This window comes from Ursus arctos, unplaced genomic scaffold (genome assembly GCF_023065955.2).
Source record: "Ursus arctos isolate Adak ecotype North America unplaced genomic scaffold, UrsArc2.0 scaffold_36, whole genome shotgun sequence".
NCBI lineage: Eukaryota > Metazoa > Chordata > Mammalia > Carnivora > Ursidae > Ursus > Ursus arctos.
The window spans coordinates 11,680,740-11,695,228 of record NW_026623050.1 but is presented as its reverse complement, the minus strand read 5'-3'; the positions used below and the strand labels follow the sequence as shown (position 1 = coordinate 11,695,228).

At 43.5% G+C, this 14,489-nt stretch overlaps 1 protein-coding gene across 8 annotated transcripts in view; it reads right to left on the bottom strand.

The window, feature by feature from the left end:
• Window positions 1–318: 318 nt before the first annotated feature.
• The window catches only part of SQOR (sulfide quinone oxidoreductase), a 53,864-nt gene continuing 39,693 nt past the window's right edge, over window positions 319–14,489 (bottom strand). For all 8 annotated transcript variants that reach the window (XM_048218946.2, XM_048218954.2, XM_048218947.2 and 5 more), the window contains 6 exons: window positions 14,003–14,197; window positions 11,763–11,972; window positions 6,426–6,609; window positions 2,835–2,902; window positions 2,150–2,328; window positions 319–636 (listed from right to left, as the gene is read on the bottom strand). In XM_048218946.2, coding sequence (XP_048074903.1) covers window positions 579–636; window positions 2,150–2,328; window positions 2,835–2,902; window positions 6,426–6,609; window positions 11,763–11,972; window positions 14,003–14,197 — 894 coding nt within the window. In that variant the 3' untranslated portion in view covers window positions 319–578. The remainder of the gene's footprint in view (window positions 637–2,149; window positions 2,329–2,834; window positions 2,903–6,425; window positions 6,610–11,762; window positions 11,973–14,002; window positions 14,198–14,489) is intronic.

Here is a 14,489-nt window from a genome sequence, read left to right as displayed (position 1 = left end):
TACAGTGGTGGGCCAGCACCACGTCCGTCACTAGCCCGGGGGAGCTGTGGCCTCAGCACAAATGTGGTGGCAGAGCCACGGGGCAGCAGCCTCCATGCCCCCGCAGAGGCGTTCTAAGCATCACGTGTTCAGGGCGTCACACACGCCGTTTGAAATAATGCTTTCCCTAGAGTGACCTTCTGTGAATCCAAACAGGCTCTGGTGAAATCATGCCAGGAACACTTACAGGAGGCAACAGGTAAGCTCCCGCCACCAACTTCTGCTCCCAACTGCTGTAACTTCTCATTCCACTAGTCAAGATCAAACTGCCTCACAGAATCTCAATCAATGGCAAGCTTTTATTTAAAAAATAGAAATCTATTCTTTCATTTGAATATCTCCAAAGAATCGAACTCATCCTGGGCGACCACATGGTGGCGATCCAGAGGCACTGAAAAGGGAGGCATTTGGTCACCATGATCCAGCAGTAAACTCTTTGCACAGGGTTAGGTTTTAAGTTCTTCGCGCTGCCCTTGGTCAATCAGCGACTGTGATTTGGGTTCAGAAGCCATCCAAGGAGAGCAAGGGTTGAGCCCTCCTTAACTCATACCCAGATGGAACACCTTCCTCAGAAAAGCTGGTCCTCCCCAATAACCCCTGGAAGAAATGACGGGAGAAGATTATTTGCATCAGAAAAGCTGAGGGTGATTTCAGCAGCAGGAAGCTGAACGGGAAGCCAGGTTGCACACAGAGCCTGCTTCTCAGCACATAAAGCAACATTTGTCTAGTGAAGTAGAAAGATCCCATGACCCGGAGAGGACAACGTACTTTGGATCCTGGCTTTGACGCAGACTTGCTAGGGGAGCCTGGACATGGGGACTCAATTCAGCAAACAGGTGTGAAGCCTCCACTGCCTGCAAACCGCAATCCTCTCTACTCTCATTTGCTTGTGAATTAGGTATAGGTCAGGGTTTCTCAACCGTGGCCCTACTGACATTTTGGACCAGATATTTCTTTGTGGTGGGACTGTCTTGTGCATCTTAGAATGCTCAGCAACATCTCTGGCCTCTGCCCACTAGACGCTCCCAAGCATCCCCTCCAGTTGTGCCAATCAAATGTCTCCCTTATCGCCAACTGTCCCCTGGGGACAAAGCCACCCCTGCTTAAAAACCACTGCTGTACACATCCTGACTTAACTATCTCTTAAGGGTTTGGACAAGTGAAATGAGATGGCCATCCTTTGGACAAAGAAGAACTCTATTAAGAACTCTATTTTTATTTCTCTATTTACTTATTGAATGCCTACTATGTCGCTGTCTATGTGTCATCTCATTAATCCTCAACCCATGAGGTGGGCAATGTTCATTTCATTCTGCAGATAAGAAACTTAAACATAGGGACACCTGGGTGGCTCAGTTGGTTAAGCCTCTGCCTTCAGCTCAGGTCATGATCCCACAGTCCTGAGATCGAGTCCCGCATCGGGCTCCCTACTCAGCGGGGAGTCTGCTTCTCCCTCTCCTTCCCACTCACGATCTCCGTCGCTATCTCTGTCTCTTTCTCAAATAAATAAAATCTTCTTTTAAAAAAAGAAACTTAAAAAAAAGGAAAGAAACTTGAACATAGACTGTTTAAGCGACTTGCCCTAGGACACACAGCTAGTGAATGGCAGAGGCAGGAATCCGACACAAGTCTACTCCAAAGCTATGCTCTTAATCACTAGGTTTTATTTTTCCTGGAACACAATAAAAACAAAAGCTGGCAGATGAAAAAGTACTGGACACGTGAAAGTGATTTACTATTATTATTATTATTATTATTATTATTATTATTACTATTACTATTCATCCAGCAGCTAGAGAGAGCCAGGGCATGGAAGACAGAAGACTTGGTCACTGTCAATAATGAAGAAGAGAAGAGGTTGCTTCCCTGGGGCTGGCAGATGTGGGATGGCTCCCTTTCCTCGCCCAGAGCAGCCGCTCTCCCACCACGCACGGCTGAGGTCACAGATCCTAGGCTGCCATCACTCATCCACGAGAAACAGCGCAACAAAGCAGATCCCACCCGCCGGTTCTGCTGTGGGTCCTGATCTCTCCTGAAGCTTGAAGCCCTCCTTGAAACAACCACCTGCACAAGCCAGTGAGCGCGTCTCTACCCTGGGCCATGACCTTACCTCAGCATCATATTCCAGTACAGGAAAGGCATCAGGTCGGCCTTCATGATGTACATGGTAAGTCGCTCTCTGCTCTGGTCAAAGGGGAAGGTTTCCAGTGGCTGAGCATTGTAATCGAACTCCGCGAGAATCACACGGTTGTAGCCAGTCACCAGTGGACACGAGGTGTAGCCGTCATACTACATTTGCATGTGAGACGGAATTGGAAAGTGGCTTTTTTCATGGTATTATAGAAATACTTTAGAATGTATTATTTACTCTAAATAGTGGCAATATTCATTCTTTCTTGTATATTTTCATTTTTTATACAGTGAAACGTGGAAATTATCTAACAAAAATATATGCAAAAGGCAAACATTAGGGGCGCCTGGGTGGCACAGTGGTTAAGCGTCTGCCTTCGGCTCAGGGCGTGATCCTGGTGTTATGGGATCGAGCCCCACATCAGGCTCCTCCACTATGAGCCTGCTTCTTCCTCTCCCACTCCCCCTGCTTGTGTTCCCTCTCTCGCTGGCTGTCTCTATATCTGTCAAATAAATAAATAAAATCATTAAAAAAAAAAAGGCAAACATTAAAGAGCCCCTATGAAAGAAACCAATTAAGAAAGTGGCAGAATTGGGGAAAACACTGCTTTCACACAGAATAGGAGATGGTAATTGAGACGGGGCTTTGTACAAGGCATACAAACCTTTTTCACTGGTTTTTGATTCTTCATAATTAGAGAAATTGTTCTGTCAAGTATTCCCGACTGGGCAGCTATAAGAGAAATGGAAAAGTTAGAAAAATATAAGCATCTAGGTTTTCCAAGAAAACTAATTTGCAAATAAATGCAAACAAGTTAGGAAGCCTCTATTCCCCTATCCCTCTAGATTTTAACTAGAACATGACTCGCCTTACCACTCGAAGTTCTGGCTACCAGAAGGGGTTCTTTAATTCATCAAAGGCCCACACAGATGCCTCTATAAGTTCAAAACTCAAGAGCCAGTTCTCTCCAACAAGAGAACCCTAAGGATGGCCCTCCCCCAAACCCACTCCCCCTAATCCTAGAGGTCAAAGGTTGTCAACTTGGTCTGTGTGTCCAGAATCCCCTAGCCTATTCAGATGTCCCTTTGTCCTTGTTCAGACAGCCTCAGGTATATCCAATTAGGCCAAACAGTGAGTTGTCCCCTGTACTGGAATGCCCTGGCTGAGGCTGGTCTGGACCAGACAGAGACAGTCAGACACGTAGATGGATATTTTTGGGTTTTGATGGCAAGAGTGGGAGACTGCCTTTTTTATTTTGAAAATATTCAAACTCTATCATTCTTGTTTCATCTATCCCATCATACAGACCACTTTTTTTTTTTCTGGAGTATTTTCAGAGCAAACATCACAACAATTCACCCATAATTTTTTCTGCGTATATCTCTGAAAAATGAGAAACATCTTAAATACAAACCTAATCGCATTTTTCCACCTGAAATACTAGCAATAATTCCTTAATATCATCTAATTCCCAGACTGTGTTCAATTTTGAATAATCAAGACTGCCCTTTTAAAAATACAGGCAGTTTGTGTCTCTAGCAGTAGAAAACTAGATTTACTTCTGAGAAAAGATGGGTTATGTTTATACTGTAAAATGTTCAGTAAGGAAGTTATTTTGCGATCCCCAAAGTCAAGAGTCAACAAAATTTATCTGTAAAGGGAAATTCTACACTTGAAAAATATATATACAAATTTTTTTTTATTTTATATATATAAACTGGCTGTCCTCATTGTTTTAACATCTCTAAAGGTCCTATTTCCATTTTGGAAAACTCTGTTCCCTTTTGAAGGTCATAGAGAGCTTGGAATCTTTACTGAGAAGACCCGAGGAGGCCTCTGCAGCAGGGCATCAGGGCCAACAGATGAGGAGAAACAATGGCCAGCAGGTGCCACCAGCAGAAAGGCTGGGACCCAGGAAGCAGTCACACTGTCCAGGTTTAAGGTGTGTGTGTGTATGAAAGTGTATGTGAGTTGTGGGTTTTCCCCATATTATAATCTCTTTCTGTTATGCCCAGACCTTCAGTTAACTTGTTAAATGTCACATCCTGGTCTTGACTGTGGTGTGGGTAATGAAGGGAGCATCTTGGAGCACAGAAAGAGGCATGAGCCCCAGGAAAGCTGGAATCAATGTGGCAAGATGGGGGTCTCACTCACAGTAGCACAGTGGTCTGGAATGAGGTAAGACACCTGGTTGGGTGGCAAGTAACCCAAGAATGGGTTATGGAACAAGTGAAAACCTTGCTAGGGATACTCAGAACACCTGGGGAAGGGAATCTAATGAGAAATGTGCATCCACTTGGGGAACACTGGGACTACTGTTATTTCATCGCTAAAATGTGAAATGACACACACACATATATACGTGCATTTAACATGAATGCAATGAAAGCATTCACACTGTCTGAAATACAAACAGATTGGAAACAACATAAATATAATTTAACAGTAGACTCATTAAATAAATTCTGGAGCAACCATACAATAGAATATAGACGGGAAAAAAGCAGATGTAAAAACAATGGGGACACTCTCTACATGGTTAGGGGGATGCAGAAGCAGCAAATGCAAGACAGAGCTGGGAGCAAGATTTTTCACATATAACTTTTTGTGTAATCATATTTAATATTATCTCTTCAGAACAGTGAATGAAATGTGTTTGAAGTAGGCCACACACTGGGTAATCTGGGCTTCGCACGCATCCACAGGCATTTTCCACACATAAATTCAGCAGGTTACAGTAAGAGAAATGTAAATGTAAAGTACCATCATGCAGTCTGCCTATAAATCAGAAAGAGAAAAGATACCTGTACAGTGGAGAGAACCAACAGGCACCCAGCCTTGAAATCTAGCTTCACCAAGGATAAGACAAGCTAACATGGCGGGCTCCTAAGGTAAGGCAGCGGGAGGAACACAGCCTCACGTGTGGCGGGTCTTGCCAAAATGGATCACCTGAATCTAATTTTAAGAAAACCACCAGACAGTTCTAAATTATGGGATGTTCTACAAGACAACCAACTTGGATTCTTCAAAAACGCCAGTGTCATGAAAGTCAAAAAACAAATGTCAGAAGCCCTATTCTAGATTAAAGAAACCGAAGAGACATGACATCCAATGCAGTGTAGAACCCTTAACTGGCTCATGGATATCGGGGGGGGCGGGGGGTAATAAAGGCCATTTTTAAGAAAACTGGAGAAATCGGAACTGGCTTGTATATGAGATGATTATATATGAGATAATATAGTGTTCAATGTTCAATTCCTTGGACATGCTCATGGTCTTGTGGATATAGAGGAGAAAGTTCTCTTGAGAGACGCAGGTCAACGCACTGGAGGGCGAGGTATTACTATGTCAAAACTCACTTTCAAATGGCTCGGCAAAAAAAATGTACATAGAGAAATAAAGCCAGCGTTACAAAAGATGATAACTGGTTAATATCTGAAGGCTACATGGATATTCATTGTACTTTCCAATTTTTCACAGGTTTGAGATTTCTTAACTCAAGAGTTGGGGGAAAGGATTATTAATAATGAAAAAGACATTGAGTACGTTTCCTAGAAAGCCCTTCGTGGGTTGCAATAGTGAAAGCAACACAATCTGTTCTGCAGGCATGCAATTCACACAAAACACTTGTGTTCATAGCATCTGGAGAAGACAGTTCCTGTCTAGAGAGGACAGCATCTAAAAGGCAATTCTCCTCGTCACTGCTAGTGCAGAACATGGAGGTAAAGAATTTAGTTTTCCAGCCTAAGGCCTTAATCGTGTACCAATCAGGGCACGCTCCACTGTATTTGTCCTAACAGAACAATTTTCTGGTCTGCAAGCTTTCATTGACTTGCATGTATTTTCTGTGGAAACAAACACTTCCCCAACTTCACGGTGTTTCAAGCCGAAGAAAAATAGCCAACCTGCCTAGTGTCACAGGCAAAAAAGGCCAAGGAGCGGAGCGTGGCAGTATGAGAAGTAACAGAATTCCAGAGAGCTGGGAAAGTGGTACCCTCTCCCTAATGCCCCCTCCCCTGCAAACAGCTACTCGGACCTGAACAAAGGCAGATGAGGTCAGGCTACTCTTTCTTCTTCACACAATACTAAGCTCACAGACAACTTGCTTCTGTGTTAGGAAGCCTGAAGTCATTTTTAGGCCACAAAAGTTTCATTATTAATGCGATGCCATTTGTGCCAAGCTTTGGTTTTTGTTATGATGGTGCCTCAGGGTGACATCATTCTGAGAGAGGAGGAAACCAGCTCATTCTCTTACCTACTGCGGCAGCGGTCTTCGACGTGGGAAGGTTAGTGCAGTCCCCAATCCCGAACACATTCGGGTATTTCTTGTGTTGGAGAGTTTCTTTATCTACATCCACCCAGCCGGCAGCATCAGCCACCGGACTCGTCTTGAGGACATCTGGCGAGCTCATTGGTGGTGTCACATGAAGCATTTCATACTACAAAGAAGGAAAGCATCCACATTTGTGTTTTTTCCAGGATTTCTCCAGCCCCACAAGCTGTCCCCTGATCTCCCTTACCGTACTACGGCTGCTTGGCACACCATCTACTTCGTGGGGGCTCTGCTCCACACCCTCTCCAAGATCTTACACACCCCCAAGCAGCGTCGTGATAAAACGACTAACCATTCTCTTGCCTGATGTGTCTCCCCGTATAGGGTCAAAATGATCCTCCTGGGCAGGAGGCATGGGGGAATCAGAAACACTGGAACGGGAGTGCCTGGGTGGCGCAGTCGTTAAGCATCTGCCTTCGGCTCAGGGCGTGATCCCAGCGTTATGGGATCGAGCCCCACATGAGGCTCCTCTGCCGGAAGCCTGCTTTTTCCTCTCCCACTCCCCCTGCTTGTGTTCCCTCTCTTGCTGGCTGTCTCTCTGTCAAATAAATAAATAAATAAATCTTAAAAAAAAAAAAAAAAGAAACACTGGAACGGACCTCACTGACCTTCAGAAAGAACGCACTGACGTTTCTGTTATCCCTAAAACAAAGGACGTGGTGTTTCTCAGTGGCTCTCTCCCTGATCCTTAGCTGTCCGCGTGTGAAGTCTGGTACTTGGCTTTTATTCTGCAAAAAGGTGCTCGCAATCCCTGAAACCTATAGTCTGTGTTCAGAGCTGGTAAATGAGAACCATTCCCAAATAGGGGTGGCCTCTCAAAATCCATAAAGGAAACCATCAGAATGCCAATTTAAGGTGAAATAAGAGTAGTGAGACTATTAGCTAGCATGTTGGAGGAGAGAGGGATCTGATTCAGTAAAGAGTTTACTGAACAGTGTAACGGACAGGATGGATTTTTTCCCCCAAAAAAAACCCTATAGCAGCTGTACCCTTAGCAACACTGCACTGACCCACTCGGATCAATTAGGATGGCTCATTTAATTTTTTTTATTTATAAATAATAATAAAAAGACTAAAAAGGATAAACTACAAAAATATGATGTAAATGAAGTATTACATAAATAAAAAAACTCCATCTAGCAATTTCAAACTGATTTAAGAGTCCCAAAAACATTTCATTAAGGTGAAAACTTTAGCATCTTAAGACAATCCCAGCCTTGTGATAGTCAATAACTTCTGGTTTCCATAAGGCGGTCCATGCCCTGGTCAGTGCTCGGCAATCACAGGCGGTGGAAGGAGTTAGGGGGTGGCTTGTCTTCATTCCCGCTCTCAGACCATTATAAGTTTAATTAGCCCTAAGGTAGAACAGGGCTGTAAATGGCCAGTGCTCCTCTGCAAGGTCCCTGAGCCTGGCTCTGTTAATGAACGTGGAGCCTGAGCACGTGTCTGCAGGATAATGTATGAAATGGCCAACAACCATCATCCACCAAATTACTAAGGCTAGGTCTATTTTTTCTATAGTTAACCAGAACCACTTTTTTTTTAGCCGAGGGCAAAATCTTACCAGAGTCATCTCTATCTATTGGCATTAATCTGCTTAAATTTTACAAGTACACATGAATTCCATACATCTTTGCTGGAGGAAAGTTAAATATTTCCATATAATCATCATAAATGCATGAAGCTTTACTTGAGCTAACATCCTGCAAAAGACATGCCAAAATCTGCTTTATAGATTTATTGAAAATTAACATTGGCATTTAGCTGTAGCTTATCCTTTATACGTTATTTCTGCAAACCATGTATGATAAATAACTTGGATCTTCTTCATGAACATAAATAATCTATTCAGAATGCTGGTTTTGAAACTTTAATGTTTAGGAGCAGCAATTGGGAGACTTGTGGGAATGCAGGTTCCAGGGCCCCATCACCCCGAGATCCCAATCCAGCGGGTCTCGGAGAGACCCAGGACTCTGCACTTAAACAAAATCCCTAGGAGATTCTGACACATGAAACCTGGCTTGAAGGAACAGGTTCGTTTGCAATGGAAAACAGAATGTCATTTATATGGACAAGTCCCTTCCCTTCCCTTTCCTTATCTATAAAGAAATATCTTACGGTTGACTGTTGAACAAGGCAGGGGTTAGGCTATAGGATTTCTTTTCTTTTCTCTTTTTTTTTTTTTTTTAATTCTTTACAGTGGTGGTTCTCAATCCTGCCTGTATTTGAGAATTATCAGAGGAACTTTTGAAACTCCCAATCATCAGCCCCCCCAAACTAATTAATTAAAATCTGTGGGGGTTAGACTCAGATATCAGAACATTAAAAATCTCCCCAGGTGATTCCAGTGTGCAGTGAGGGCTGAAAGTCACTACTTCAACACCTTTTGGTAGATTTTTTGAAATTTGTATTTTAAGAGTGGGATTGGGTTTGGAAAGAAAATCTGACCTGAAATCCTATCACTCAAAGGGGACACAAATATCCTTCTTCTTTACAAACCGTTTAGAAGACCAATAACCATTTATTTATCCAAGTCCCCATCCACAACTTCAACTATCCACAGCACAGCCGAGAACCAAAGTAAAAAAGACCAAAAAACAAAATTAAGTTCATGCACTCAAGCGCATACACTTTGCTCATAAAGTATGTTGTGGGCCCTCCCTTGTAGCCCATTCCCTTTTACATTACATAGAACTGAACAAGTTTGGCTATCTCATTTTCCAGCCAATAAAGAATTAGCAGCAGCAGCTTAAAAGAGCTGAAGCTGGAGGGACCTGCTAAAGTCACTTACAACTGCCTGACAGCCAGGAAAGAAGAAAACCGGAGAGCTACAAAAGGACGCACACAAAATCAAATAACAGAGCAGTCTGAGACCCTTTATAAGGTGATAACTAGCCCTAGGAGGCCTTAGGAGCAGAACTATAGAAAAGCTATTCAAAATTATGACCCTGAGCTGCAGCAAGCAGACATTAGATAAGCCTGGGGATCCTGTGTCATCAGAAAGCAAGAAAATGCTCAAAAATATGATGGCGACAAGTCACAAGGGCATCGCCATCTTGAAAGGCTCCTACTGACCAAATCTGGGACAACGTGAGCATCAAAATAATTATGGACAGTAATGAATTATAAACCATTCGGGGTAAAAACAAAATTCATGAGTTCATACCAATAAATAATGAATTAAGAGAGAAGGGAGGGCTTTTGCACACAGAATCCTAACAGCCTACTGTTAAAGGTAGAGAGAAAGCTTGGTTGGAAAAATCATCATTTTGCAACCACCATGGTAAAGACTGGATTAGGCAAAAATCATCAGTGGGTGGCAAATCCAGTGGGAAACTTAATGAGGAGGGAGTATGGTGTTTGCTTGGTCTTAAAGTGTCTCCCCACAGACTTCTTATTGTTAGCAAGGGGGGGAAAGAATAATAATTAAACGGTGGAGAAATCGGGCCATCTCTTAACTGGTTGTCCAAATGAACATCATCAGTGGGGGCAGGGGACCAGTCTGTGCTCTCAAATGTGATGCCCTAGAAAGACATGACGTCACTCATGCAATACTTCAGTCTAAAATACACAGCCTAGGGGCGCCTGGGTGGCTCAGTCATTAAGCGTCTGCCTTCAGCTCAGGGTGTGATCCCAGCGTTATGGGATCGAGCCCCACATCAGCTTCCCTGCTCTGCGAGCCTGCTTCTTCCTCTCCCACTCCCCCTGCCTGTGTTCCCTCTCTCACCGGCTGCCTCTCTCTCTGTCAAATAAATAAATAAAATCTTTTTAAAAAAATAAAATAAAATACTCAGCCTAAAACTGATCACAAGAAAACATAAACAAACCCCACATGAGGAGCATTCTATTAAAAAATAAAGCGGTGGGAGGCAGGCTGTAGTATTCTAAAATATCAACCAAGAAAGGCCGTGGAAATGTTCCAGATCGAAGGATACTCAAGAGACATCACAATTACAGGCAATACCTGCCTGTTGACTGGGTTCTGCCCTGGAGGAAGAAAAGCACTATAAATGCTATTGGGTCAATCAACAAAATCAGAATACAAACGATAGATTAAAATATCGTACCCATGCTAAATTTCCTAAATTGGTAACTGTACTGTGGTCATGTAGAAGAACAGGGATCTCTTAAAGGATTTACAGTAAAGTATTTAGGTAAAGGGCCATGATGTATGAAGTAGATAAGTCACCTTTAGAGGCTTTGAGAATATATTCTATTATATTTTATATGTGGAGAGAGAGAGACAGAGAGAGGTCAAATGATAAAGCCAAAAGGGTAAAACTCTAAAATAAACAAATCTAGGTAAAGGCTACACAACGTACAGTTTTCTTTGTACTGGTTTTATGTTTGCAGTTTCTCTACATTTGAGATTATTCACAAATAAAAGTTTAAAATTATGACCTTGAGTCATCAGTAACATCTTAAATGAGAGTCAATACACACCACTTAAGAAAGGAAAGATGTGTGCAATACATTTTAGAAAAAGCGTGCACTAAAAAGCTTAAGATGCGAAGTTTTGATGCTTAAAAGATTTGTTGTTGGCTCACTTCAAAATTCCTTTTTTCATGGAAACCTTCGTTCCTCTAAAACTGCGGAATGAGTAAAATGTCACCGTGAGCCGTTCTCTCATTGCTAACAGCTCCTGCCAGAGTGCCATAAACAAGCGATTCTCCCATGGATGCTTCTCCAGATGCCTTGACATCTCGTTCTTAATCTCATACGCCTCTACATAAGGACGATTCCTGGCACACGGAACAAGGAACGCACGCGCAGAATCCAAGCCCACAATCTGTCCAAGTTAGGGTATGGCTCCCCAAGGTCTTTCAAGGATTCCGAAGCGCCTCCTTTTGTGCACAGGTCAAAGATGTTTAAAGACACCCCCCCACACGTCACTCGTGAACAACTCACAGGCAGGGCTGTTGTCCATAAATCAAGACAATCACCAAACAGCCCATTGAAGGAAGCCCTTCCTGAACTCTAGGCAAGACCTGAAGTCATCAAATATTTTGGGCTACTTCAAGTGACTCAGGGGAAGAAAAACAGAGATGCAAAATAGGATCGAAATTCACCTGATACCAGATCAACGCTCCTCAGCTCCCAGGGACACTGTCTCTCACCTCTTTCTCGTCCCCCACCCTCTCCCCTACCGCTGCCCTGATACCCTCAGTATAACCAGCCTCCCCCAGCACGCGATGGCAGCCAGGAGGTGGGAGCCACAGTGTCGCCGGCACCTACAGCCGTGTGTAACTGACCACTCACTGAAATCACTTGGGTCTCTCCAGGTTTGTCCAGATTCTCAAAAACAGCCTCTTGTCTATCAGCTCGGACTTCAATGAGGTTTTGCTTGTAGTTAACGGTGAGGTTCCTCTCCCGGATGATCTCCTGCAGGGCCGCCGCGTACTTCTTAACCCCAAAAATGGTTCCAAGGGAAGTGTTGAAAATGATATTGGCCTTGGATCGCTTCCCTGTCTGGGGAAAAAAGGAAAGGACAAAAACAACCAACATCAAAGCATTACTTCAGCCACTTTTTTTTTTTTAACCTAGACAAGAATTAAAACCCTCAGAAGAGAGCTCACCAGCTTTCTCCATCACTATATTCTGGCGGGGAGAGGTGTGAACCAATACACCGTCTCCTTCTTATTTTCTGTCAGTGACACAGAAACTAAGCGCACATTTGAGTCAGGGGTTAAAGAGGGTACCGTTCATGTGAAGGCCAGAGATGGAGGTCAAGTCCAGGAAAGACAAGCTGAATTGTATATTCATATACTCGTTTGTTCATCCACTCAGTATTTCATGAGGTCCTAGAGTTGGCCGGTATTGTTCTAGGTGCTGCAGGAACAGTGGTGAACAAAGTTCCCGTCCCAATGGCTCATATACATTCATACTGTTCATATGTTTCAGAGGCTGGTATTTTCCCAAATGCCTAAGATCTCATAGGGCCTGAAAGAGAAACTTCCTCTCAGCCATCTAAGACTAGATAGAAAAGAGTTTTGCGAAGAGAATTCCAGGTGGGAAGAAACAGCTAGTCTCCCCTTTCCTTTGTTCAGCTCCTTTTAGGATTTGCTCACCTGGATCACACTCTTTGTCTTGAGAGAGAGAAAGAGGGAGGTTGGGGGAGGCGCAGGGGAGAGGGAGAGAGAGAGAGAATCTCAATCAGACTCCATGCCATGCGCGGAGTCCGACATGAAGCTCGACCTTGGCTCGATCTCACGACCCTGAGATCACGACCCTGAGATCATGACCTGAACCAAAATCAAGAGTCAGATGATTCACTGACTAAGCCCCCAGGCGTCCCTGAATCACACTATTTGAAAGAAGTTAGGTGGGTAAAAACCTCAAAAGGCTGTGCCATCCAGTAATTCTCGTGGCCCAGAATGACATTTCTTAGAAACAGAAACAATGACTCGAACTGTTCCTTAGTTCCCCAGGGGGGTGGCATAGGTTTGCATAACTCCGGTGAAGGCTTCCCAGGGTGGGTTCCAAGCACACATTCAGGTGGCTCTTCGGTCCCACCTGCCCCTCCCCTTCTCTCACCTGTCCCTTTACAGAACTACCGGCTGCTTGAATCCTGCCACTGCCTCAGGTCAAACCACACTGTGAGAAACCAAATGTGACATCCCACACAAGGACAGAAGGGTGGAAGCAGCTTCCCCACAGCTTCGCACCGGGGGTGCTCGAGCTGCGGACACTGGCTCTGACACGCATGAGGAATGCAGAGTGTCCCCACCCAAATAGCTCTTTCCACCAAGGTCTGAACTTCTATGTCAACATTTTTTTTATTTTTGCCTTTAGAATTGGCATTTTGCCTGCTTAATAAACAAAGATGTTTATCAAGAGCCAGAAAATATTCATAATCTTGAACTTGAGTGGGAGCAATTGAGGATACTGTTATATGAAAGAACAATGTACAACCGATTGTCCAACTATACGGAAATATTTAAACAATCGCTAACATATCTTCCCACAAGATTTCTATGTACACATTAAAAGTATGTTACAAAGACTATTTAATAAAATGTAGTACAGCTAAATTTGTATGGTATGATTGTAACCATTAGAAAAAAAGAAATAGGGGAACCTGTGTCGCTCAGTCAGTTAGCGTCCAACTCCTCATTTCGGGTTAAGGTCATGATCTCGGGGTCATGAGGTCAAGCCCGGCACCAGGCTCCACTCTGGGTGTGGAGCCTGCTTAAGATTCTCTCTCTCCCTCTCCACCTGCCCCTCCCCACTGCATGCTCTCTCTAAAACAAAACAAAACACACATGTATAGGGAACAAAATAGGACAGGTCAAATTGATAACAGCAGCTATATTAAGGTAATTGGATTATAGTGACTTCATTTTTTCTATTTTATAAACTTCCAATTACATAATTTTGTACATATGTAATAAAAATTTATTAATAAAAAAGGTATTTTGACATGGATAAAATGGAATTCTGGCATCACTGGATTAACGCCATCTGCCCTCCTTGTCTCTATCCCTGGGAAGGAAGCATACCTTCCTGAAATAGGCTTCTGACAAATACATGATCTTCTGGGGGGCTCCAGCACACTTTACAGGGGTATTTGGGAAGGTAAAGATGGCATTGCCTTCCTTGAAGCCCTGCAGAGCTTTCCATGTCTTCTCCACCGTTTTCACTGAATAATTGGACCCTATTTTGGGATGGTCAAAACCTTCAGGTAAGCCTTTAATCTGCAAGAAAGCACACAAGGAAATTATTTTTAAACAAAAGTGCAAATTCATGAGTGTAAATTTTCTAAGAAAAGTGCAAAAACTCTTGTTTAGAGCTTCCGTTCTCTGCCATTTCTATAATCTCGCAAGTATCTCAGTCCAATCATCAGCCCCCAGGACTCACACACATTGGAGTAGGCAGGAGGGCGAGGGATCTGCTAAGATCAGGACTATGGTGCTTGGCGTCAACTACCAAACTGCAGAATGGACTCGGCCCATGGGAACCCCTTTGCCTCCCTGGCCTTGACACCAT